Source organism: Leptonychotes weddellii, chromosome 1 (assembly GCF_054177405.1).
Source record: "Leptonychotes weddellii isolate Sample4059 chromosome 1, ASM5417740v2, whole genome shotgun sequence".
Taxonomy (NCBI): Eukaryota; Metazoa; Chordata; class Mammalia; order Carnivora; family Phocidae; genus Leptonychotes; species Leptonychotes weddellii.
Genome location: NC_138369.1, coordinates 502457 through 528492, shown reverse-complemented (window position 1 = coordinate 528492; position 26036 = coordinate 502457). Strand labels below are relative to the sequence as shown.

The window sequence follows — 26036 nt, the reverse complement described above, 5'->3', positions numbered from 1 at the left end:
GCTCAGTGGACAGGACACCCACCCTGTAGGTGGCCCCTTTCCCACTCTCTGGGCTGGGCCCCTCATCTTAGGACAGGGAGGGGGGCCTGGCTGGGGTGCACAGTGGGCTGTGGGTCCAGTAGTCCCCCTCACCCACTCGTGCTCTTTGACCTGTTACTGCTTCCTCCCCTAGCCCCCGGGGAAGGCCCTCACCGGCCGCTCCGTGGGCCCCAGCTCCGCCCTGCCAGGTGACCCCTACAACTCAGCCGTGGGCCCTGCTGACTTCGAGATCAGCCCCTTGGCATCCAGCGACTCCGGGGAAGGCACCTGGGTGAGGGCCCCCGAGCGGCCCCTCCCCTCCCTGCCCCACTCCAGGACAGAGGTCAGCCTGTGGCCTCCCCCGACCCTAACTCCCCTTGCTCCTGCCTGATCCCCCTGCATGGGAGGAAGAGGGGTAGGCAGCACTTAGACCACGCAGCCATCCCACACATGCACAGAGCATTCTAGCAGCCGGAGAGCATAGGGTCAGGACACAGCCCAAGCCAGGGCATGAGTGCTCTCGGACACTCATCTTCAGAAACTCCTCTGTCCGGGGCTGGGAGAACAGGGCTGGCCAGAGCCTGGCTGAACCCCGCAGCTTAGCATAGCTTCCACCCAGCCACCGAGCGCTGTTCACTGCTCCTCTGCGTTCTGGGTGGGGCGTGTTGGCAGTCTGCCAGGGTGGAAGCCACCCACGAGAGTGCAGAGCTGGGGCCCAAGCTGGGGCCAGCACGTGGGGCAGCGAGGAGAGGGTCCTCATGCCTGAGAGCATTCCTCTTTCCTTCCAGTTGGAGGCAGGTACCAGGAGCACTAAGCCTGTTGGGCCAGCGGCCACGACAGGACCCAGGGAGGCAGGCCCAGGCTCCGGGGCCGGACCTGTCCTGCAGTTCTTTACCCGCCTGCGGCGCCATGCCAGCCTGGATGGGGCCAGCCCCTACTTCAAGGTCAAGAAGTGGAAGCTGGACCCCAGCCAACGGGCATCCAGTCTGGACACTAGAGGTGAGCTGTGGCCTCCGTAGAAACCGGGGCCCAGGGGGTGGAGCTCCAGCTGCTGCCCCAGTCGGCCTTAGAGGAGGTTCTGCATCCAGGAAGGGGTCCGTGCTCTTGAGGGGCCCCAGGGCTCCTGCCCCCTGCTGGCTGGCAGCACCCATTTGCCAATGGGCATCTTGCCCAAGGGCTCAGAGCTGGTTGGGTCACTGACTGTGCCCCAGTAAAGCAGGGGGGTGGGCAGGCCGTAGCCGCGATCGGTGAACTTCTTCGGTAAGTCTCTAGACAGTAATGCTTTTGGGTCTGTGGTCAGTCTCTCTGGTCTGGCAGCGTGCAAACAGCCGTAGACTGGGTATGAATGAGTGTTGTGGAGATGGGCCAATAAACCTGCATTTACAACAGTAGGTTGCAGGCTCATCTGTCCTGTGGGCCGGAGCATCCCCACCCCTGAGCTAGCGACAGCAGCCCTTCAATCCCGCAGACTGCCTGTCATGGAGAGCCCTGCATATAGGGCTTCCTTACCGTCAGCCCCAAGCAGGGATACTCAGGGCATACTCAGTATACTCCATATATACTGGGGGAACTCAGCCAGGACAGGACAGGCTGCGGGGGTTCCTGCCGCCCTGTGGAGTGGTGGGGCCAGTGCCGGGACAGGTGAGGAGAGAGAGCGTAAGCAGGTGCATGGCCTGACGCCACAAGCCCCCTTGCTGGGGCCTGGCTCCAGTTCGTGCAGGGCCAGGGGGGCCCAGTCCACTGCCTTCAGGAGCAGAGATGGAGCCCACGATCCTGGGGGCGGTTAGAGCCGAACGGAGGTGCAGAAGTGCCCAGAACCTGTTTGCTGCCTGGCCTCCCCACCCCTGGGGCTCTCCCACCCAGTCTTCTCCCTGGCCCCCACCAGCCTGTCCCTCATTCCCCCCCACGTTCCAGCTTCTACACTTCAGCCCAGCTGTGCCTGCTGCCCGGTGTCCGGGGCACATCTTGGCCTGAGCTGCTCCAGGCACCGCCTCCACACCGCACTCACACCTGCCCTAGCTCTTCTGTTCTCGGGGCCTCGGTTTCCCCCTTGCAGAGCGGGGTGCACACTCACCTGGCCCAGGCTGGTCCTTGCTGGCCTCTGGGGTGGGAGTGGGGCCCAAGGCTGAGCGGAACTCTGACGCGCCTTCCTCCATACAGGCTCCCCCAAGCGGCACCACTTCCAGCGGCAGCGAGCAGCCAGCGAGAGCACAGAGCAGGAGGAGGGGGACGCCCCCCACGTGGACTTCATCCAATACATCGCCAGCGCAGGCGAGGCTGTGGCCTTCCCGCCCCCCCACCCCCTTCTGGCCAGCCCCACCAGCCCATCCCCCACTCTCGGCAGGTATTTTTCAGTAGATAGAAGTGCTAGGGGTGGACCTGTGGGCCCCAGCCCAGCCCAGTCCCCCCCCATTGTCCTGGGGAGGGCTCTCCCCACCCTGCAGACATGCGGTCACACTCCAGGCCCACCATCCCTCCCGGAGGCTGTCTCACTGGGGCCACCTCTCCAGCATGCATCACGAGAGGGAAACGGGGGGAGAGGGGGTAAGGGCAGAGGGGCAGGTGGGGCCCTGGACCATGGCCCCAGGGTCCCCAAGACAGGATGCCTGCCCAGTTAGGGCTGCCAGGGGTATGTGCCTGCTTGGATGTTACCGCTTCCTGGTGGAGTCCACGGCCTGCTGGGCTCCGCTGGGGCCTGGTGCTCCTTCCCACCTGCTCATATTCCTGAGGGCTGCATGGCCCCTTCTCAGAAACTGACCCCTTCTGCCCGCAGCACCCCACTACCCCCTCAGTGGATGGGGGTGTTGGGGTGATGAAGTCCAGGTGTAGACGCTGAGTGGGACTGCACCTGGTCCAGTCCCTCCCATGCCAATCCCTTCTACACTAAGACCTTAGGAAAAAAGTAGCTTCGCAGCAGAATGTTCACTCTCTCTAGGTGAAGAGCCAGCCACAGACACTGGGAAAAGTGACCTGGTTGAAAAGCAGGTGCCAGGAAGGCTCAGGTTTACCCAGAAAACATACCCTGTGCAACAGGGACTGGCGGCATTTTTTTAAAAAATTCATTTTCCTCAGAGCCTGGCCAAACCTAGGGGGCCCCCGCCCATGCCCACCCTTCCGGACCCAGAGTCGGGGGGCTGGGGAGCAAATGCAGGGGCGCGCACAGCCTTCTTGACTGCTGCGGCCTGGCTTGCAGGCTAGAGGCAGCCGAGGAGGTGGGCGCCACGGGAGGAGCGAGCCCCGAGTCTCCCCCAGAGCGCAGCGGCGGTGTGGGGCCTGAGCAGCCGCAGCAGGAATCTGATGGTGAGCGGGACTCGGGGCCAGAGCAGGCCCAGACCATCTACCGGGATATCTGGAGCCTGCGTGCGTCTCTCGAGCTGCACGCCGCGGCCGCCTCGGACCACAGCAGCAGTGGCAACGACCGCGACTCGGTGCGCAGCGGAGACAGCTCGGGCTCAGGCTCCGGGACCACCGTGCCCACCTTCCCACCTTCCTCGCCGCCGCCCACACCTCGGTCCGCGGATAGCGAGGCGGGAGGTCCGCGGAAGCTGCTTCAGATGGACAGCGGCTACGCCAGCATCGAGGGCCGCGGCGCGGGCGAGGACGGGCTCCCCAGCGCGTCCGAGAAGCGCTCTTCCTTCACCAGCGCCGGCCGCACGGCCACTGTGGGCAGCAGCTTCGAGGGGGCGCTGGCGCCCACTGAGGCGCCCGCCCGGCCCCGCAGCCCCCGCGCTTGGCCCCGCCGCGCCCCCCGCCGCGACTACAGCATCGACGAGAAGACAGATGCGCTCTTCCACGAGTTCCTGCGCCATGACCCGCACTTCGACGACGCGCTGCCCTGCGCCACCCGCCACCGCGCGCGCGCGCATCCGCACCCCCACGCCCGCAAGCAGTGGCAGCAGCGCGGCCGGCAGCACAGCGACCCCGGCGCGCGCGCCGCCACCCCCGCCCCGCCTGCGCCCCCATTCGGCCCCGACTCCCGTCCCACACGCGCACCTCTGCGCCGAGGCGACAGTGTCGACTGCCCGCCTGAGGGCCGCGCGGGCGATGACCCGGCTGCGCCCGCTATCCCTGTCATCGAGGAGGAGCCCGGCGGCGGCAGCGGCAGCTGCCCCGGCTCGGGCCTGTGCGTCGGGCCCCCGGGAACGCTGCTGGACAAGCTGGCGGCTGGCATCGACGACAGACTCTTCCCGCCGCGCCTCGCCCAGCCCATCGCCACGGCTCCTGCGCTGGCCGCCGCCGCCGCCGCGCCGACGTCTCCTGACCATAGCCCGGCCTAAGCCCTGCGTCCCGCACCCACCTCGTCAGCTTCTCCCGCGCCGCTCGGGACCTCCGCCGCCGGACACGCCTGGGGCGCGACGCTCCGGCGGGCACACGCCGGGGCCGCGGGGCTGCGCACAAGCACGCGCACGGCCTCTAGCCGCCCCCCAGGTGCGCATGCTCACGTCCTCGGGACACCCTCGAGCCGCCCCCGGTGCGCACGCGCACAGTCCCCACCGGGCACGAGCCGCGTCCCTCTGTGGCTCCTCAAAGTGCGGGGCTGGACTGGAGGGAGCGGGGCAGGTTCACATCTTCGAGCCCCTGAGGACTACGTTCATCTGCCTTTGGCCCCAGACGGCAGCCTCTGGGTGGGGGCGTCTTGGGCACAGAGCACCGGGAGGCGCACGCCCAGGACCTGCACCTTGGAGAGTCCGTGTGGAGGAACAGAGTGAGGCGCTTGCGCGGGGCGCCCCTCCCGGGGCCGGTGGAGCCTCGAGGGGGCTCGGGCTGCACGCGCCGGAGTCTGCAGCGGGGCGCATGCGCCGAGCCCGCGGGGACCCAGACTGCGGGGGCATGGAAGACGGGCGACGGGCGCGCTCACTCTGGGCTGGCAGGTTGGGTGGAGGCCGCAGCCGCCAAACCCCTGAAGCTGTTTACCTCAACGCGGCATGTGCTCGCGGCAGTGTGCGCCCCCTCCGAGCAATAAACCACAGCCCGCGCCGCCCCCTCCCGCCCACCGTGTCCCAAGTCTCCGCGCCCGCCCCAAGCATGTGAGTGGGCCACCTGCCCGCCCCGCACTTGCACCGTCCAAAGAGCTGCCAGAACTCATTAATGTTTGGAGACACACAAAACCCAAACGGCCAAGGTTTCAAGTTTCCCAAGCTTTATTTATTGCCAAAAGATGGGGCAGCCCTAGCCTGCGGCCGAGTCGCCCCACCCCGCCCCGCCCCGCCCCTCGGAGCTTCGTGCCGTCTGTGTACCATCCAGTGATGGAGTTTCTTGTGTTTGTTTTCTGGTTGATTATAAATATTTACTGCACACTCTTGCTTAGTCCGGGTTTTCTCTGGGGACCCAGGAGCACAGAGACCTTGGAAAGAGGGTCAGGGTCCTGCGATCAGGTAGCTCCCCGGCTGCTGCACTGTGGACTGGTGGGCCCTGGGGCTGCGCAGAGGGCCCTGCTGACCTTTGGGGAGACCGTCCACCACCGGGAGGGCTGCTGTCCAGCGTGGCCAAAGGCTGACCCCCAAGGAAGCCCCAGGTCCCACCACCCGCCCACCAGACCTGCAGACCCCAGCCTGCCCCCTGGGCTGTAGGTCCACAAAGGGGGCTTGGACTCAGATCCCCTACCTGCAGGACACGGTGCCACCCAACAATTCCCAAACACCCTTCACAACCACAGCTCAAATCCACCTGCTTTATTTTTTCTTAAAAAAAAAAAGAAAGAAAACGGAACCAACCAAACAAAAACAAGGCAGCCGCCTGGCTCCCTTGGGCTCTGGGCATGCATCTTGGTTGACAGGCCTGTTCTTCATCCCGGCTCCTGCTGTGGCTGTGGTTTGTCTGAACACATCACTAGGTGTGGGAGGCGCTAACGTGGAGCAGAGTAAAAAGAAGTCAGGGCTGGGGAGAGAACCAGTAGTCTGAACATAAAGTGCGTGGCAAGGGCTTCCCACAGGGCCCGTGAGCCGGTGTGCTCCCTCCTCCCCTGGCCAGGGGAAGGGGCTTGGCACAGGGCTGCAAAGTCAACAAGAGGTCGTGTCCACTGGCCATGAGGGGAAGGCCAGGCCCCAGACCCTGCTGTCCCCCAGCCACGGCCCTCCAAGACCCCTGGCTTCCTGAGGAGCAGTCGGCAAGGAGGGTGTGGTGGTGGCCTTCCTGGGCAGCAGCCATGGGCCAGCAGTCGGCGGGAAGACTCAGGACCTGGGCTGTGGCACCTGGCTGGGGCTCCATGAAACGGGCTGCAGACAGGAACAGACAGGTCACTCCTCGGCCAGCAAATAGGCTCTGCATCCCAGGAGGCAGGCCCCACCCTCTCTGGTCTCCTGACAGGGTGGGAAAACTGAGGCCTGCTCATATGGGGCTGTCAGACGTCCAGAGAGGCCAGGGAAGGTTGTGCTGCTTCCCGGGGTTACCCTGTAGTTCACTCTGCCCAGTGGAGTTAAGCACCAGCCTCCACAGAGGAAGCCAGGCTCCCAGCCCTCCTGGCTGGTTCTGATGCTGGCAGATAAGCACCACAGGGCCGTGGGGGCAGGGGGCAGCTCCCCGGGAGAGGGCACCTCACCTGCATCCTGAGCAGATGAGGGGATCTCCAACACCCCTGGGGCCTGATTCCCCACCACACACACCTTGGACTGGGGCAGGCAGGAGCGGGAAGAGGAAGCAGAGGGGGGCCGAGCAGCCACCAGGATGACAGCCTGGGCCAAGCTGAAGACATCCCAACCTTCCACCCACCCACACAGTGCCTCGTAGGTCTCTGGGCTGAGTCCAGCATCACCTGGGGCTGGCAGGACAGGCCGCCAGTGTGAGGGGCCCCCCTCCTGCACATGGGAACTGCTGCCCAGCCCCCACCCGACTGGCCAGTGTCCTGGGGGCAGTGGGCGCAGACTGACAGAACTGGCCCTGGTCAGCAGTGGCTGCAGCTGTGAGTTGGGCCGGGCGCTGCCAGGGCCCACAGTATGGCCCCCACAGCAGCCTACCTGTGGGTGGCCTCCCTCACTGCTGCTTGCAGGCAGACAGCCGGCGGATCTTGCTGCTGGCCGAGCAGGCCTTGCGAGTGGGGTTGGAGACGGCGCTGGCCCGGCGTTCCACCTTTGATTTGGCGCTCAGCTGGGCCGACTCTGTGCCATTCACGCACACCACTCTGGGTGGGCCCCGGCTCTGCCCGTTCTGACCAGCCTCCTCCTCTGGGACCTGTCCTAGGGGGGAGAGGGCGAGTGTGGGCTGATGGGGGCCCAAGACCAACACCCCTGCCCCCCCACCCCATTCCCCAGGCCTAGGTCCTCTCCACCCAGGCACGGGATCCTCCACCACCTGCCCCACCTGTCCCACCTAGGTCCTGCCTGCGGGGCCCTTCATCCAGCTAGAAGGGGCAATGACCTCAGAGTCGGCTAGCCAAGGCGGGGGCCCAGCCCACGCTCATGTGCCTGCTCATGTGTGAGCCTGGCTTCTCACGCAGGTGGTTGGGCTGCCCTGCTCACCCTCCACCCCACCACACGGTGAAGGACCAGGGTCCTGGGGCACAGGGCCCTATCCTGGGCCCGCTCACCTGTGTGGAGGCCAGACCTCACTGGGCCCTGTGGGGCTTGGGAGGGGCTGGGCTCAGGCCAGGTGTGCAACACTCATCTTTCCCCTTGACCCAGCCTCAGCTCCCCATACCGGGCACTGGATGGAGAGATCAGAGCCAGGGGCCTGCTGTGCCCCTACTCACTACCAGGCAGCACCAGCCCTTGCTGGCATCCGGGCGCCACAGGCCTGGGGCTGCACGGCTGCCTGCACTCCTGTGCTCTGGGGTGCAGGGGGGAGGAGGAGGGCATGCAGGGGTCGGCCAATCTGCTAGGGCCCACGTAACTCATTCAGTGCGCATGGAAAATCGGCCTCCTGCCCATGGCCCACCCTCCTGGGACACAGGTGGGAAGCTGCCCCCAGCTGCCTCTAGTCCCACCTCTTCACCAGCACAGAGCCCCCTCCAGCCCAACGGTCCCCGGTATCTGACTCAGCAGCTTCTGGAACTTGCCATGAGCCACCCCCATGCACACAGGAAGCATCCTAGGTCAGAGCTCCTCACGGCTGATGGGGTCCTGCCAGGGAGAGGTCTTGAGAGGGGTCAGGTGCCCTGCTCTGATGGAGGAGGGGCCTCGCGGGCACCGAGTACTGCAGCTCTGCACAGACCACCTGGAGCCCAGCTACTGGAACAGCGACTGTGGCTGGGGGCGGGGGAGGCAGGGTACAGGGTCTGGCCTCCTCACCCTCAAAGGACTGGAGCATCACCCACAACCGCCCACCTCCGGCCCAGGGCCCAGCACCCAGCTCTCGGTGGGAGGCAGCCCCCCCCAGTGGGGACGGTCCCAGGAGACCAAGGCCAAGCAGCTGAGAGCCTCTGAGGGTGAGCCCAGCACAGGACTGCAGTGAAGAGGGACTTGGCCGCAGCATACCTCCCTGCTGACCAGCTGGAGTAGAGTTCTGCTGCTTCTACCGTGGACGGACCCTCTCGGGCCAGGCATCTGACCCCAGCCGGGAGAGCCCCTATTGCATGAGCCCTCCCCAACCATGAAAGGCAGCTCCTGGCCTCTCACACACGTAGTCAGTGGTCTGGCAAGGTTCTGGGGATCTGCTGGGACAGCAGATGGCCTGCCAGCGAGGGTCACTCCCAAAGACCTGACACAACAGCCCAGCACCTCTGAGAGGCCAGACACCTCTTTCCTGTTCTACATAGGGGACAGACCTCTGCAAGGCCACATCACCTCCCGGGACTCTCTACGGAAACGGCTTAGCCAAAGCCACAGCTGCTTGGGGTCCAGCAGGTGACACCTCCAAAATGGGCATCACAGACCCCCAAGCATGCCCCCTGCGTGAGTGGGATGCGTGAACCCCGCCCCAGCTCTGCCAGGAAAACAGTGCTGGGCCCATAGTGTTACTGCCCAGTGGGATGTCCCCGGGAGCCCCACCCACCACACAGGCCACCCCCAAACACCAGTTTTTCCAACAACAGAAATCTAACGTTTGGCAAACGAGCCAGGGAAAAGGGAGACAAGCATCACCCACACACACACAGCCGGGCAAATCTTTATGATGGGAACCTGCGAAACTGGCCCCAGAATAGAACGGCGAACACTGGGGGTGGGGGGTGGGGCAGCTGCCCTGGCCGCCCTCAGATACCTGGGCAGGGTCAGGGAGGGCCGGTGGGGAGTGCTGAGGCCTGGCCTCTCTGGCCCAGGGTGGCACGGGGGTGAGGGGCGGGAGCAGCACTACACTACGGCCTCGAGCTCCCGGGCGCCCCCGGCCTCAGCTTCCTCTCCAGAAAGGTCTGAGCACTGACTCTTCTGGGCGCCTCTCTCCTCTCTAAGCCCTGCCTCAGACGTCTCCTCGCCACCTGAGGAAGCAAGGCGACACGTGTCAGGGCGGGCAGCCAGGCACCAGGAGGGCCACTGGACCCTCTCAGGGCCGTCAGAGGGGCTTCCCCCGTCTCTCACCGCCTGGCAGGACGTCATGTGCGCTCCCCAGAACACAGGCGGCGCCCCGGTTGCCTTTACCCTCCAGGATCCCCACCTGCTTCCGTGGGGGAGGGGAGGGCCGGCCACACCCTCACGGCTGTCTGTGCCCTCGGCAGGCCCTCCAGGGTCGCGGTCAGGTTGGGGACATCGGGACGTGAGCTCTGCCACGCAGGCAGGTGGACAGGGAGGCCAGGCCGTGAAGCTGTGCTCACCGGGCACCGTGAAGTCCTGAGTGTAGATGATGTCATCCTCGGTATCGAACAGGTCCTCGTCCCCGTTGTCGTCAGCACAGCCGTGCAGGTCCTCCAGGTAGGGCACTACCGTCATGCCACGCCAGCGGTCTTTGCAGTCCGTGCTCGGCGGGATGGGCACCAGCTCCTCAGCGGGCGGGTGCTTCTTCCGGAACCAGCTGTGGAAGTCAGCAAGTCAGGACGGCCTGGAGGCTCGCCCAGTTCCCTACACAGGTCTCGACCTCAGGGCCCACCCCTAAAATCTGTACGGGGAGGGGGAGGGCGGGCAGGAGAGGGAGGGCCAGAAAGGCCCCTGGCACCCCAGACCCCCAATCCCACCCCCACCCAACCCCATCATGCACCCCTGCACCCCCAGAACCTCCCCATTTACTCCCACCACGAGGACCCCGACCCCCGCAGCTGGGCCCCACACGCACACTCACCTGTGTTGTCTGATCTGCTGTATGGAGAACCTCCTGGCTGGCTCGTATTCCAGCATCCCTGACAGAAGACCAGCAGGCCGTGGGGAGTCAGCGCTCGGCACATGGCCCAGCCCTGCCCCGAGTCAGCCTGTGCACAGAGGACGCCCCCAGGAGGAGGCCGCACTGGCATGGGGGAGTGGAGCCTCAGCTCAGAGTGCTCCAGGCATTCCACCCCCCACACTGCGGTCCCCCACGAGCCCGGCCTCCACCAACAGGGCGGACCCAGGCATGGGGCAAAGACGCAGAGCCCTAACTGTGTGGAGACGAGGCCCTGCGGCCCCAGGAGGCTGCGCGGCAGCAAGGGGCAAAGCCACGGGCAGTGGGCATGGTTGCGCAGACAGCCAAAGGGCAGCAAATGCAGTTCACGCTGATGCCAGAGCTGCTGGGAAGCAGGACAGTCCCAGCCCAGTGACGCACAGCCTGTCCACATGCTGGAGGACGATGGAGCAGCGGGCCTGCTCTCTGCCTTGTTCATGCGAGGGCCCGGCCCCAGGGGCAGATCCTGCCCCAGAGCCCACAGCTTCTGCCTCAGGGTGCAGGCAGGGAGGACGGCCACCAGGCCTTGGGGCCAGGACGGTGTTCTAGGGGACACAGGGAGCCACCCCACCAGTCCTGGCTACGGGAAGAGCCTCCGGAGCACGCACCCCCAGCGCAAAGGCCCTGAGGCAGGCTTGGGTGAGGGGGATGTACAGACCATGAGCCCTGCCTGGCCACCTCGGCCTTAGGGCAAATGCTGTGGAGGAGGTGAGGGACAGGGCTGCCCTGCCTGGATCTGGGGACAGGGACCCTGACGCCCTCTGCTATCTAGGTCATCAGCCCGACAGGGGCCGTTTCGAGCACTGAGAAGAGGAAGAGCAGTGAAGGACTGAGCGAACAAAGCCTCATTTAGAGGACACACCAGCCAGCCGGCGCCTGTCAGGAGAGCGAGCCCCGTCTGCCCTTGTAGCCGTCTCTGCAGCGAACCCCGGTGGAACGGCCCTCGGGGGGCGGCGGGGCGGTCCTGGGCACACTCGAGGACAGGGCCAGCTGACATCACAACCCTCCCAGGGAGTGCCTGAGAACTTCCAAGAACCTGAAGGCCAGGTCGGAGCAGCGGGAGGGCTGGGCCACAGCCCGCAGCGCGAGTGAGGCAGGACTGCACCCACCCAGCCATCTTTGAGGGTCCCGGGGTCCCGGGGAGGGGATGGGGTGCTGCCAATGCGGGCCTGTGCCCAGGGGTGGAGTCCGCTGCTGCAGACCAGCAAGCCATCTTGAGCTCTACTTCACTCTCACCAAAACTCAAAAACCAGCCCAACCCTGCTGTTAGAAAATAAGCACTCTTGGGATCGCGGGAATCCGTCTCCACCGTGAGTCACGTGCAGCCTAGAAAGGGCCCGGCTGCAGTCCGTTCCACCCCGGAGCAGAAGCCGAGGCACCACCTCCGCGAGGACTCCCAAGTACCAGGGACATGTGGGGCGACGCTCTGCACCTGCTCTGTCATCAGAACAGGCTCCCGCCAAACGCCAGGATGTCCGCTGTGGCTGCCCCCACCAGTCCACATCTGGTGGGCCCACCCCGGACGGGCCGGCGGCTGCGGCTACACGGCGCCACCTGCTGCTCAGCCTGCAACATGCAGCAGGAAGAGACCCAAGGGCCTGGGAGCCGGGAGGCAGCACCCGGCCCAGGCTGGGGCGCCCAGGCTACTTCCCTCTGGGGGGGCGGGTTGCAAAGGGCGGAGCAAAGGCCCAAAGCAGACAGCAGGGCCGCGGATGCTGGCCCCAGCCTCAGCCGCTCTCCACTAACCAGGCCCATTCCTGAGCGGGGTGGGGCAGGGCGGGGGGCTGCAGAGAGGAGGCCCAGCTCTCCAGAGGCCCGTGGTCAGTACAACACCCCTAGGACCCCCGTCACCCCCTGGCAGCCCATGCCCGACACGTCCAGCCCCAGGTGCCGTCCCGAGGGCCTCACCTCTCAGCAAGTCCGAGAGCGGGGGGCCGCAGTCACCCGGGATCGTGTAGTCTCCCTTCCCGATGTTCTCAAACAACTTGTAGATGTTGTCCCCCTCAAACGGGTACAGGCCTGTCGTGATGTTATAGCTTCGCCCCCGGAGGGAAGGAGAGAGGCCCCGTCAGTTGGGGCTTCTCCTGCAGCCCCGGCCTGGAACCAGCCTGGCACAGGAGCCCTAAACCACCCTCACCTGTGGGGCCTCATACCGGGCGACAGGAATGCTCTGGAATAGATGGTGGTGGGGGATGCACCACTCTGAAAATACCAAAACCCACTGCACTGTAGGTCTTAAAAGGGTGCATCTTGTGGTATGTGAATTCTCTCTCAATAAAATAAAATAGGGGCACCTGGGTGGCTCAGTCGGTTAAGCATCCGACAACTGATCTCATCCTCAGGTCTTGATCTCAGGGTCACTGAGTTCAAGCCCTGCGCCGGGCTCCACAATGCCCAGTGTGGAGCCTACAACCAACCAATCAACCAAATAAAAATAAAATGGACCACCGACGCCAGCCAGCAGCTGCCCTGCAGGCGGGGCCAGGACGGAAGGTTCTGGACGGCGCTGGTCAGTGCTTGGGCTAGGCCTGTGCATCTCTGCGGCGCACACCCCACCTCGGGAGGGAAGAGGGTCCCACAGAACACCGCAGCCCACTCAGCATGGCTCACGCACGAGTGCTCAGGACTGTGCCCTGCTGGATGGGAAAGCAGAATCCGTGTGGGGGGCACCTAACGGCTGAGCAACACTCCAACCTGCCATGTAAACCAGTGGGAAGACCAGGACGAGCCCTCAGCAACCAAGCAGAAGGCGGGGGCGGCCCAAGGAGGACGGCCAGTCTGTGTGCATGCCCCCACACCAGGTCTCTGACCCTGAGAACCCCACAAGGTGGGGAGCAGTCCCATGTGCTCCTACCCACAGGGGGCTCCGAATCTTGGCTCCACCGTCTGTCTGACACTCTGGCCACCCCGGCATACCCCAGAATGGTGTCTGGGGGACCCACTAAGAGGGGCAGGTTCTAGAAGCCTGGGGCCCAAAGCGGGTGCCTGAGTCCTCGGTGGGCAAAGGAGGGGCACCTGGGGGAGGGGGGCAGAGCAGGGGGACCAAAGCCCCTGGGCACTTACAGAGTGACCCCAGCTGACCAGATGTCCACCTTAAAGCCAGAGAAGGTGTCCAAGCCATTGGCAATCTCAGGAGGCTGGAATGCTGGGGAGCCCTGGCTCGTCCGGCACGTGTCGTCCTCGGCAAAGGGGTGCAGGGCCTGCAGCAGCAGCAGGTGGCCCTCAGGGAGCAGCCCTGCGGGGCCGCGCCCACCCCCCGTGCTGAATGGCGGGCACCTACCTCAGCCACACCCAGGTCGGAGATCTTGAGCGTACCACCGGTGGTGAGCAGCAGGTTGCCCGGCTTGATGTCCTTGTGCACGATGCCCTGGCTGTGCAGGTACTCCAGGCCGTCTACCAGCTGGCAGAAGTACCTGCAGGGGCGGGACCTCCGTAACCTGCCCCGCCGAAGGTGCCGTCTCGTCCACCGGGGCCCCCTTGGCACAGCAGCCACCTGGGGTCAACCCGGCAGGACCAAAGACGGGATCCTTGCAAGCGATTCCTGCCCCACGAGGCCTATGGACCGCTCCAACCTGAGCCACCTGGGGAAGGCAGAGGAGGGCTCCCTGGCCCCCAGCGGCTCCCCCCACCCAGGCCGCCCTTCGTCATGTTCCCCACGAGCCCAACGGCCGTGCTGGGTCCTCCAATCGGTCTGGCTTCGACGTGACCATGTCTCCTCCCTGGTAGTGCCCCCCAGGGCCGGGGACGCTTGACCACCCCCCACCCCCCACCCCCAGGAGGGCCAGCTGGCCTGTGGCAGCTCAGGGACTTCTCAGGGACCAAGAGGTCTCACAGCCTGAGGCAGGGGGCACGCGGGGCAGGGAGGTATGCAAAGGGGCTGCAGCAGCTGGGCTGAGCGTGCTGCAGACTGAGCCCCCAAAGCTGAGGCTTAAAACACACCGGAGCTTTCATTTCACTGGTGATCAGAAAACCTGTTTGAGGGGCACCTGGGTGGTGCAGTCGGTTAACTGTCTGACTCTTGGTTTCGGCTCAAGTAGTGTTCTCAGGGTCGTGAAATGAAGCCCCACGCTGGGTGCCGCACTCAGCAGGGAGTCTGCTTGAGATTCTCTCTCCCTCTGCCCCTCCCCCGACTTGCTCTCTCTCTCTCTCTCTCTCTCTCTCTCTGTCCCCCCCACCCCACTCTCACTCTCGGGGGGAAAAAAAAAAGGAAAAAGAAAAGAACCTCATTTGAACATGGGACTGGATCCTTGAAGCCCATGGGCTGGTGGGCAACCCCGCAGGAGGGAGGGGTGGCCATGGGGCCCCGGTAGCAGGCACTTACCCATGGGCCTGGCACACGGGGAAGCGCTTCTCCGGCACACTGTCCAGCATCTCCTGCATCCCACACACGCAGTACTCCATCACCATATACGTGCGGTGCTAAGGAAACCATGGATTGGCAGAGACCCCCGCCCCAGGCAGGGCCTACCCCCAGGGAACAGATGGCAGATGCTCGTGGGGAGGGCCTGGGGGAGAAGACCCCTACCACATCTGATGACTGTATTAACAAAGATAAGCAGGAGCACCCAAAGACAACAAGAAAGACCAGAAGGATTACAGGGCCTGCAGGGCATCTCTGCCCCTCCACTGACCCTCCCAGAGTCAATTCCTAGAGATCTGTGGCCACCTCGTCTGGGCTCAGTGCCCCAGACCCACAAGAAGCCCTCCCCAGGTATTCAACACCCTGAGGAGCTCCAGCCCCACCCCCAGCCCCAGAGGAGGTGAGGAGACAAAGCTTGCAGGACAGGAGGGAGGGGCAGGTGGGACGAGGGCATGCGGACTGATGGGAAACACAGGAGGACGAGGGGCTCCGAGCGGGAAGAGGATGGGGCCTCGGAGCCAGGGGGATGAAGGCCTAGGGGCGGCTGGGCCACACTGGAAGTGGCTGAGTGTCTCAGGCCAGCAGGGGAGAAGGACAAAGCCCCCACTGTGTCTCCAGCGGAGGTGGCCACGAGAGCAAGCTGGAGAGGAGCCACGTGCTGGAAACCCCATCACCCCATGCCCAGCACTTCCGTGGGAAGGCGGCAGCCCCCCGGCTAGACCTAGGGCCCCCATACGCCTGCTCCCTAGACCTGGAGCTGGCCAGAGCCACACCACCCTGAGGAGGTGGAGCCCATCCCCAGAGAGTAAAGGGCAAAAGCCCAAGGACACTCCCAGGGAAGCATTCCTGCAGAATGATACACTCCCCACCCCACGTCCCACCCCAAACAGAGCGGCCCTGAAGGGCAAGACGGGGGCCTGAATGCCAGAGGCAAGGAGAGCCCTCGCCACGAGGCCCCCCAGACCCAGGGTCACCCAGACCCAGCACTCCCACTCTGGGGCACAGGGTGAAGGGAGGAGCCCAGCATCCACACGAGTGAAGGAAGTCTGAGACGCCATGGGGACCCGGCAGGTGACCCGACGGTACCAGGTGCAGAAGGCCAACCACAGACTGGGGCTGGCGCTGCCTCAGGAGCTCCTGGGCCAGCTAGTCTTCCAGCCAGAGTCACAGAGGGGCGCGTGGAGGGTCAGGAGACAGCACCCGGCGCCCTACCCCCGACTCCCCTCCAGCGTAGCCCTGACCTGGCGCTCTGGCAGGTCGGCTGCCACAAGGATATATCTTCTGCTTCTCTTCGTTGTATAACACATCCACTAGCTGGATGACGTTTTTGTGCCGCAGTCGCCTCAGAAGCTGGATTTCCCTAAAGACAGAAAACAGGCGTCAGCCGACCCGCCAGCGAGAATGGCTGGTGCCGTGTTTGTTCAGAAACCCTGCTCGCTCTGCTTGGTAAGAAGGGAGAGCTCGCCCTCTGGGTGCCATGCAGAGGACACACCAGGCTCTGAGGCGGGGGGGGGACCCGGAGAACCAGGAGAGGCTTCTCTGCTGCCCCTTCCAAGCGAGCAGCTCCATCCAGTGACAGCAACAAGGTCTCCCCCTGAGTCTGGGGGACTTCGACAGGGACAATGCAATCAGGATGCTTTTTTTTTTTTTTCTTTTTTAAAGATTTTATTTATTTGAGAGAGAGAGAGTGAGAGAGAGAGAGAGCACAAGAGGAGGGAGCGGAGAGGGAGAAGCAGACCCCCCGCCGAGCAGGTAGCCCGATGCAGGACTCGATCCCGGGACTCCAGGATCATGACCTGAGCCGAAGGCAGTCGCCCAACCAACTGAGCCACCCAGGCGCCCCAATCAGGATGCTTTTTAAACATTTTAACGGGGGGTGGCTCAGTTGGAGAAGCGTCTGCCTTCGGCTCAGGTCATGATCCCGGGGTCCTGGGATCGAGCCCCGCATCGGGCTCCCTGCTCCGCGGGAAGCCTGCTTCTCCCTCTCCCACTCCCCCTGCTTGTTCCCTCTCTCACTGTGTCTCTCTGTCAAATAAATAAATACATAATCTTAAAAAAAATAAACATTTTAATGGAACAGTTTTTCTTTATAAAAGACCACAGCGATGTGGCATAAAGACAGCAGGTCAAGTGTGGAATGAGCACCTACTACATGCAGGAGCTGGGGCTCAGTTACCCAGGAAGGCCAGGCCACCCCGGCATCCCTGCTGTGCCTCTCTGTAGGAACAAAGCCCCAGGCAACACACCACAGCTGGACCCATGTCTCCCGAGGACTCCCTTCCTCTCCTTCTCCCTGGTACCCCATAGCCCTGCAGGAAGGATGGAGAGCCCTTCCCACGAGAGCCCTGGAGACCTCAGCTGCTGCAGCCCAGGTATGGCGAGAAAGCAGCCCCACCAGCCCCACCAGAATGGCTGCCACGGCAGCCGCCCACCTGGCACCAACCTCGCCCACGGGCCCACGCCCAGCGCCGCCTGCTCCGCAGATGGCCATCTGATGCTTCACCTGTCCAGGGTCTGAGCAGCAGAGAGGCCCACACAGCTAGCAGGTGTTGGGGGAGGGTTTGGTCGAGTTACCAGCAGAAGCAGCAACTCCACAGCAGGTAGGCGCCCGTGACAACTGGAGCACGTCCACACAGACGCATGAGCATGTTCACGGCAGCATGATCCACAGAAGCCCCGAAGTGGGAATAGCCCCAGTGTCCATGGGCAGGCGGACGGGCAAACACATCGTGTCCCCCACACATGGGAGCGTCCCGCAGCTGCAAACAGGAGCGAGGCACCCACACGGACCCCGAGCCCACGATGCTCAGGCAGGGAGCCAGACACGGAAGGCCACACGGGGTGTGAGTCCACGTGGGTGACACGTCCAGAACAGGCTCATCCACAGGGGGGAAGGGGGCTCGCGGGGGCCAGGGGCTGGGGAGAGCGGGGGAGGTGACAGCTAATGGGGGTGGGGTTGCTTTTGGGGAGATGGAATGTTCTGGAATAAGATAAAGGGGATCCCTAGGAATACACTAAATGCCACCAAATTGTATGATTATGAATAATGTGTCAACAAAGTTTTTTAAGAAGTCCTCACCAGGAAGCCCAAGCATGGGACCTAAGAACAGCTGGGCAGGGGAGGTCCTGTCCTCCTGAGACTGAGGTCACATCCGTCCCGCTGTCCAGGCTCTGGGGGAAGGCTGCCTCTTCCAGGAGGCCCTTCCTGACAGCCACCCCCTCCCAGTGCATGAATCCTGGGCCCGACACCACTCACCCTCCTGGGCGCAGGCCCTCTGTAGGGCCGTGAAGCCTGCACCCCCCAGCAACTATGGCCATACAGCTGCCAGGGCCCCAGACCCACAGCCCGGGAGGCCATCAACTTGCAGAACAAAGACAGCCTTGCGGCCACTTTCCCAGAAACTCACCAACAGAAACCCGTTCCCACCCCTACCAGAGGGCTCTGGGTGCGACAAGAATTCTACTCTGGTTTTCCCTGTTGCTCAGATGGTGCCCTAACCATCTGACTCCCGAGCTCCCGGGATGCTGCACACACCTCACTACACACACCGAGTGGGGGTGACTCACAGACCCTGGGGTCGCCCTGGTTTGTCCCCTCTGACGCCTGGGGGTTTACTCTGCTGTCCAGCATGAGCGGGGGTCAGACCATTATATTTTCCAAACAATTAATGCAGAGTTTGTCCCCCTTGGCCCTGCTGACATTCTGGGCAGGTGACTCTCTGTGGGAGCCTCCTGGGCACTGTGGTGGGGGGGCAGCAGCAGCCCTGGCCCTCACCCCCTCGGTGGCAGGAGTAACCCCAGTCCTGATGACCACAGACATCTCCAGACATAGCCCACTGTCCTCTGGGGGCGGGACAGTGTCGGGTGAGAGTTCTGCGTAGGATCAAGAAGGTCCCTGATGGGTTGGAGCAGATCCTGGAGCAGATCCTGGAGCCTCTGGACCAGTGCAAGTCGTCCCTGGAACCCAGGCCCCACCTTCCTCCCTCGCTCCTTCCTCCACCCCTCCCCCACCCAAACCATCCCATTGCCCGGACTCTCCCGCCCTGCGCCCAGTGCCCAGAGCTCACCTATGACCCAGAGACTCTCCATGCAATGGCCCGTTACACCCCATTTCCACCTGACAGATGGTGGTAGCAACACCCGTCTCCACGGCCTGGCCCCCAGTCAGCCCCCAGCCAGCGGCCCTGGGCCTCACCACCACGTGCTGCCTGGTGGGAGTGCAGAGCAGCGCCTCTAGGAGAGCACCGTCCAGCACCTGCTGTCCACCAGTCAGGCCGACACCCACTGAGCCACCTGGTCAGCAGCCAGGCCGGGGAGGCAGCTGCGTGGGCGACTGTCACGGGTCTGCAGCCAGGGTGGATTCAGCAAAGGCACGGGAGTGAGAAAGCCCCAGAGGAGAAGGCCATGCACACAGGCCGCGAGCTAGATTAGCAAGCCCTGCAGGGCCAGCCTCAGAGACAGCACCCAGCTCCTCTGAGCTCTAGCTTCCTGGGACAGCACACAGGACTGGGAACTGCCACCCAGCGTCGGAATGAGGCTCCCTGACACGCTGGGACAGCTCAGGTCAGCTGACGGCAGCCCGGGGAGCCAGAAGCTTCCTTGAGCCGTCCACACCAACCTCCCGACCTCAGGGCGCTTTTCTTCTTCATCCAAAGAGATCACTTGAGGTGCGACATAAGTAAAACCATGTGTTGACGGGGCGCCCAGCCAGCTCAGTCGGGAGAGCACGGGGCTCTTGACCTCAGGGAGGTGAGTTCAGGTCCCCCACTGGGCGTGCAGCCTACTTAAAAAACTAAATAAAATAAAATAAAAATTACAAGGATAAAAACAAAACACACGTGTTGGGACAAGGAGGCCTTTCCTCTATCCAGCTGAATGGCAGCCACCTGTGGAGGCAGGTGCCGAGGAAGCGGGACTGGAGAGTTTACAGCTGAGCTCCACGAGCCTCTGGTGACCCGTGCCGGCGACCACACTTCCAAATTCCCAACACAGCCAGCCAACAAAACTGCACAGCAGCTCTGGGGGCAGGGACCCCACTGCTCTGCATTCTCTTCTCCTGTCTCCCCCTGCGCCCACTGCCGTCAGGATGAATCCACCACCACATAAACGTTCATCCTCTGTGACAAGTTCATGTCCGGAACTCCAAACCAAGGCAGAGGGCAGCACCCCTTCCTCTGCAACGGAACAGCTCAACACTCCTACTCCATTGCCCGTAAAGTATGTTCTTCAAAAAAAAGGCCCCACTCTAACAGAACCAGGCTGACCCACCACGGGTGTGCTGGACTGCTCATCTGTTTGCTCGGGTAACTGTGATCACAGCATCGTGTGTAAGCGCGTAAGCCACCTTCTCCACACCAGAAGAGAACGGACACAACGCCAGGCTCTAACAGAAGGGACGGTGGGAGCCATGCGCACTGAACTTCACCAGAGAGAACGCGGGAGGAGGGTGCACCCAGCCACTTGCCCAGTGACCTCCGGGCGTACTAAAGGGTTTCTACCACCTCTGTGTTTTCAATGTTTCCTACAAATTATATCTCGGGTCCAAAAACAAGAAAAAACAATGTTTAACGAGAAAGGAAAAGCGAGGAGCTCAGCCAGGATGCAGGAAGTGAAGGCAGAGGAAATGGTGCCTTCCGGCCCGCCTCCCCCACAGGGGCTCCGCTCTGCGGTCACTAACAGCCCCCCCCCCCCCGGCTGCCTGGGACCTGCCCAGGGTTGCTGCCTAACCAAGTGGACTGCTTATTAGTTCACTTGTTGATTAACCACAAGAAAAACTGAATGGGGGTCATAAAGCCATTCAAGCTTACAGAGAAATACAAAGCTGCCTCCACGGTCAGGTCAGCCCAAAACAAAACACACAGGGACAGGCCCATGGCCACTGCCCTGAGAAGCATCAGCTCCACGCATGCCGGAGTGAGACTGAGCCGCCCAGGGAACTCCCCACAGGTCAGGACCCTGCAGACAAAGAAGGGTCCGCTGGGTGCCCCAGGGGCGGGCCAGGGGCAATGGCAGCCCTGGAGGAGGGACACTGAGCACAATCCCCCTCACCTTAGCCCCTCTGCTGATGCTTCTAAACATATGACCCGAGGCCCTCAGAGGTCCAGGAAGGAGACTCAAACGAGAAATTGCTAAAAGTGCAGCTCAACACAAATACTTGTCCACACGTCTCCAGCAGCATGACTCATAAAAGTGGATACAACCCAAAGACCCATCAGTGGGTAAACGGACAAACAGAACGTGTCCACCCACACACAGGAGAGTCCCATGGCCGCGCTGCCCCGGGGACGGACCCTGAGCCCACGACGCTCAGGGAGGGAACCAGACACGGAAGGCCACACGGGGTGTGAATCCACGTGGGTGACACATCCAGAACAGGCTCATCCGCGGACGGGAAGGGGGCCCGTGGGGGCGGGGGGCTGGAGGGGATGGGGGGTGACCGCTGATGGGGTGGTGTTTCTTTTTGGGGAGCTGAAATGTTCTGCAGTTAGGCAGTGTTGAGTTTCACAACCCGGTTATTGCCAATGAAATACACCTTAACGCTATGAAGTCCGGTATGTGAGTTATGTATCGATAAAGCTGTTGCAAGAATAAACTACAGTTCGGCCACATGGTGGATCCAGGATAAAGGGCAGCTTCTGCAGCGTTCCATACACTCCCAGGACTGGCACACGTCCCGACGGCCCCTAGAGCCCAGTGTGGCCCCAAGCTCTACATTTCAGAATCAGCGCCCCACCCACACCCCCGAGAGGGAAAGACCAGACACCAGGGACCTTCACTGTGGGTGAGCTGCCTCACCCTCCTGCTGCCACCTCTGGCGGCCAGCCAGCCTGGGCGCACAGTGGAACCCTTCCCAATACGAGGCGGGGGGAGGGACAGATACCGTAGAGGCCACTTGGGACAAGAACAAGAGTCGACAAAGTCCAGAGCTCTGATTCGGGACACACTCAAATCCCAACCACTCATTACCCAGATCCAACTATCCGCCAATCACCACAAGGCAGTCCCAGCCTCACTGAGGCCCCAGCCTGGAAACCGGCACCTGCTTACAGAGCTGCCACCCGTCTGCAGGGGACCCGGTGCTCCTGGTGGTCACTCAGGCGTAGAAGCCAGCTGGACGAGACTGGCCGGGGAGGCTGGGGGGACCGGCAGTCTGGACGTCGCTTATCAAATGTACACATGCTCCCTCTGACCCAAAATCTCCACTTGTGGGACATGCCCTTCAAATACCCTTGCACTTATCATGGGACCGTGACACAAAGTAATTCACCACCACAGCAAACAGAGCCACCAGCACAAGGTAGGTTAGACCCGGCCATGGAGCCCAGCCACCCCCAACAAGACCACCGTGGAGACCCGACCTGGAAGCCTGACGTTAGAAAAGCAGACTGACTCAGGCACAAGGACAGGGGTCCAAGAAGCACAGCCTGAGGGGCAACAGTGACGGTGACAGTGATCACAGGGCGGTGAGCAACGAGCGATCGATGGAAGAAAACCCCACAGGGAACAATGTCCTGTGACGCAGGAGCCTGAAAAGTGAGTTGCGCCGTCTGTACGTTGTGGAGGGCGCACCTGCTGCCGGCGGCTGTCTTCCCGCCGCTCCCGCATGGATGCTCAGTGTGCGTGGCCTGTGCGGCCGAACGATTCCCTAGCTGCCCTCTGAACTGAGCCGCCTGGGGAGTACGTGCAGGTCTGCTCTCCCTGCACAAAACCCTGCCGGCAGGACGCATGGCAGGGGGTCACCCTCGCTGCCCCCGGAGGGAGACTCCACACACACCGTCTTCCCAACTTTTACGGGGTCAGTCCGTGTGATTTTACTGCCTGTTAGAAAAACAAGTACACTGATTTTCTAAAAATGATGGAGAATAAAATTACAATAATAAAAACGATAGGACATATAAAAGGTGTTTGGACAGATTAAAAAAACAACCAAAAAGACTTGAAGGGTATGTGGCAAGATGGGTCAGTTCTGAGATCATGAATGATTCTTTTTTTTACTTGAAGCTTTCTGAAACTTTCTTGCTCTACAACAAGAACCTACTAATTTAAAGAATCGCGAAGGAGAGAGAGGGCAAGTGCAGGCCCATGGCAGTTCCTGGGAGGAAACCACATGAAGGGGGGACGTCCTGAGCCCCCTCCCAACCTTGGTCACAGACATCATTCTTTAAGAAAAAAGCTTCTGATCCAAGTCGGGACTCCTGACGCTTGTCTGGAAGGTTCCGGACACTTCACTTGGAGAAAAGCTAGTGGAGTTTATTAAGCCTCTCAAAGACAAAGGAGCCTTTCTTCCTTGCAGCCGGCTGGCAAGGCTGGCCGGGGAGCCCGGACCTCCGCTTGCAAGGACACCCCTTTCCTTCCTATGAGAGCCGGGCCCTGAGCTGATGAAATGGGCACAGTGCCCTGCAGCTGTGACACCTAATGCTAATTGCCAAGCCAGCTGGGGACCCCCAACACTCAGCCTCCCGGGCCTCAATTTCCCCTCAGGTTCTTCTGATGGACACTGCAGGACCGAGCTCCTTGCAGCCCCAACACTGCACACCCAGATGTCTCCACAAGCTCTTGGGGCCCGGACTGACCATCCAGGAAGGCGGAGACTGGGACGCCAGTGTTCCTCAACCCTCCGGTCAGCTTCTGGCCATCTGTGCCTCCCTCGGAGCACAAGGGAACTCCGGGAGGCGGCAACTTTCCTCTAACTTGACCTTGGGTGTGTGCGTTTGTGAGACGCACACTGCGTCTCGTGAATGAGCACCTCCGCAGCATGTGCCCTGCTCCTCGGCAGAGGCGGCACCTGCCCACCCCAACAACACCCGCCCATCGCAGCAGGGGTCCGCAGACTTCTGGGGCCTGTTTCCAGGGGCAGGATCCAGGAAGCCAGGAAGAAGGAGCTTCTTCCACACATCATGTGAAGGAGCCTCTAGCCACACATCAATTGGCACTGGAACCCAGCGCGGGCCCTTGAACAGACCTGGGGAGTCTGGGAACCTCGGGGTGCTGCTCCCAGGAGGCTTGGGCCTGGGATGCCAGAGCAGCACGGAGCAACATGGCCAGCCAGAATACCTCCATGGACCCGCACTGCCTCCAACGAGCAGAGTTCAACCAGGCAGGAAGAAACCAGCACCCTGCTGTCCGGACGTAACAGGGGATGAGACCTGAGAGGAGCCAGCAGGACAAAGATGGACCCCGGAGATCGGGAGAGGCCTGTTTCCAGGGCAGGATCCAGGAAGCCAGGAAGAAGGAGGTCACTGCCCCCCAACCTCCAGCGGTGGCAGACCAGCAGCCTGAGGCCACATAACCCCCAGCTGCTTCTTGCTTCATGAGAAAACAGGACTTAGAAGCCAGCAGTTGAGTGGGGATTTCGGACTCGGGGTGAGGGGTCATGTGGACCTCAGGAGGGTGCTGGGTTGCCCCCTGCCTCAGTCTCCCCCAGCACACAGGGGCCCCTGCCCAGTCCTCACAGGTAAGAGACGGGCCCTAGAGCACCCGGCCATCCCTGCTCCACGTCCACAGGCTGGGGCACGAAGACTAAAGAGGCCTCAAGATACCGCCCACCTTGCCTTTGGACCACACTGGAAGCCAACTGCTATGACTAGCTGGGGCACCAACACCAGAGTCAGCCCAGTTTTGGTTCTCTGTTCCATCCACAATTCCACCACGCCCAGACCCAAGCCAGCCCAGAGCAAGTGAACAGAGCAAGTGAAAACAGCTCAGCTTATGCGTGAGTGCAGGCTAGGCCAGGAAGGGGGGAGGCGAAAGCGGACAGGGGAGCAGCACTTTCCAGGATGGGCCTGGAGGGAGGGTCAATGCTGGGACGTGCTGGGACGTCCAAGGTCGTCAGTCAGTCCTGCCGCCTGGCCCGTTAGATAAACCCCTTCTTGGAAACTGGAGGCTGGGAGGAGCATGGGCCCAGGCAGGGCGGGGTCCCAGTGGGTGGCAGCCGTAAGGAGGGGTGCCCACTCCTGAACCCAACAAGAGGGATGGAGACAGGAGTCCCACCATCCTTGGGAGTTGGGAAGACTCCTGCAGGCGGCCTCCAACACCTCTGTGATGCCTGGGCGCTGACACATGCCCGAAGAAGTTTGGGTATAAAGTTAGCCAGGACACAAGCTGATTCCTCTCCCAGGGAGTCACCTGGGCCTGCAGTCACGGATGTGTCTAGTGTCACATCCCAAGTGAGCAAAAAAGGGCTAAGTTACCCCCTGCTGACCGATAAGCCAGCGCAAACAATTATTTTTGGCAACCGCAGGGCTCCCCTCCAACAGGGTAAACAAATCGCATTTCGCAGGGCCCTAGTAACAGCTGCACTCTGCACAGAAAACCTGCTGGTGGCGGCCAGGGCCGTTCAGGAACACAAATTCTCAGGGCCAAATAAACATTGGCTGGTTCTACTGGGCACCTAAATTCTTCGGACAGCTGGGAGGGTGAAAGGGGATGGGTGCATCCCCCCCCCCAAAAAAAAGGGCTGTGACACCATCATCTGAAGAAAAGGGACACCCAGCTGCAACAAGCCAGCATGACTTCGTCAGAGTCCTTCAGCAGTTCCCAACAACACTTTCCCTGGCAAGCACCACACAGGAGCTGGCTGGTCACTTCCAAATTTTAAGGAAAAGGAGAAGGAAGAAGGGAAGGCAGGCAAGCAGGCAGGCAGGCAGGCAGGAAGGTGACCAACCTTGCTGGCTGGCCGCACACTGACCCAGGAAGCCCACACTTACTTCTTGACGTTCGCCTCCCCGTTGGGGATCCTTCGCAACTTCTTCTTCTTGAGGATTTTGACAGCTCTCCTGCACAGCGTCTCTGAGTCCAGCACCTCCTTCACCTTGCCGTAGGACCCCTCCCCCAGCAGGTCTCCCATCAAGTACTTGCCGATGAGCTTGGCCCGCTTGCGCCGGGGCTGATAGATGACTTCCGTGGAGTCGATGCGGTGGATGAACGTGTCCATCCCCACGGACATCAGCTCCCCCTCTGTAAACATGCCCAGCTGCTGCGGGTCGGCCACATCCATCCTGGACCCAACGCCTCCGATTCTCGCCGGCGGTCCCTTATCTATTGCCCCTGGTACGCACGGTTCTTCCTTTTGTCCCCCTAAAATTCCCTTCTCAAAAAAAAAAAACAAAAAACCCCAAACCAAAAATCAACAAAAACGCAAAGAAAGAAAAAGAAAGGAAAAAAAAAAGAGGAAACCCTTCTTCGAAAAGAAACGATTGTACTAGTCTTGAGTTCAAGAGGCGCGCCTGGCCCAGAACCCCGGCACCCGAGGGTGCGGAGGGTCGCAAGTCTGGGTGCCTGCCCGCCTCGCAGCTGCGGGTCGGGCCGGCGCATCCACGGGGGCCCTCAGTAGGCCGGTGGGGCTTCCAAGTGCTAGGTCATCCTCCAGGGACTTTAGACCCTCGGACAAACACCGGTGCGGCCAAAGCAAGTCTTCTCCAGGATGGGCATTACCAGCGGGCCG

At 62.3% G+C, this 26036-nt stretch overlaps 2 protein-coding genes across 12 annotated transcripts in view; one reads left to right on the top strand and one right to left on the bottom strand.

Moving 5' to 3' along the window:
* CBARP (CACN subunit beta associated regulatory protein) overlaps positions 1 to 5363 on the top strand; it is a 10584-nt gene extending 5221 nt beyond the window's left edge. For 3 of the 7 annotated variants that reach the window (XM_081824283.1, XM_081824407.1, XM_081824472.1), the window contains 4 exons: positions 173 to 361; positions 807 to 1017; positions 2179 to 2362; positions 3212 to 5363. In XM_081824283.1, coding sequence (XP_081680409.1) covers positions 173 to 361; positions 807 to 1017; positions 2179 to 2362; positions 3212 to 4295 — 1668 coding nt within the window. In that variant the 3' untranslated portion in view covers positions 4296 to 5363. The remainder of the gene's footprint in view (positions 1 to 172; positions 362 to 806; positions 1018 to 2178; positions 2363 to 3211) is intronic. The other 4 variants (XM_081824156.1, XM_081824088.1, XM_081824344.1 and 1 more) reach the window with 4 other exon arrangements.
* STK11 (serine/threonine kinase 11) lies at positions 5142 to 26036 on the bottom strand. Of its 5 annotated transcripts, XR_004073918.2 has the most exons (11): positions 25300 to 26029; positions 15870 to 15953; positions 14555 to 14644; positions 13514 to 13646; positions 13297 to 13433; positions 12142 to 12269; positions 10159 to 10216; positions 9698 to 9894; positions 6972 to 7185; positions 5733 to 6233; positions 5142 to 5362 (listed from the first exon to the last, which is right to left on the bottom strand). XR_004073918.2 is itself a non-coding variant. In XM_031023103.2 (10 exons), exons 1-10 carry the CDS (start codon positions 25587 to 25589, stop codon positions 5864 to 5866), a joined length of 1701 nt encoding a protein of 566 aa, XP_030878963.2. In that variant the 5' UTR covers positions 25590 to 26029; the 3' UTR covers positions 5676 to 5863. The 5 variants fall into 5 exon arrangements, 3 of the variants coding, with proteins under 3 accessions (XP_030878963.2, XP_006751885.2, XP_030878964.2); XM_031023103.2 differs by lacking the exon at positions 5142 to 5362 and having other exon boundaries at positions 5676 to 6233; XM_006751822.3 differs by lacking the exon at positions 5142 to 5362 and having other exon boundaries at positions 6003 to 6233; positions 6972 to 7190; positions 25300 to 26026.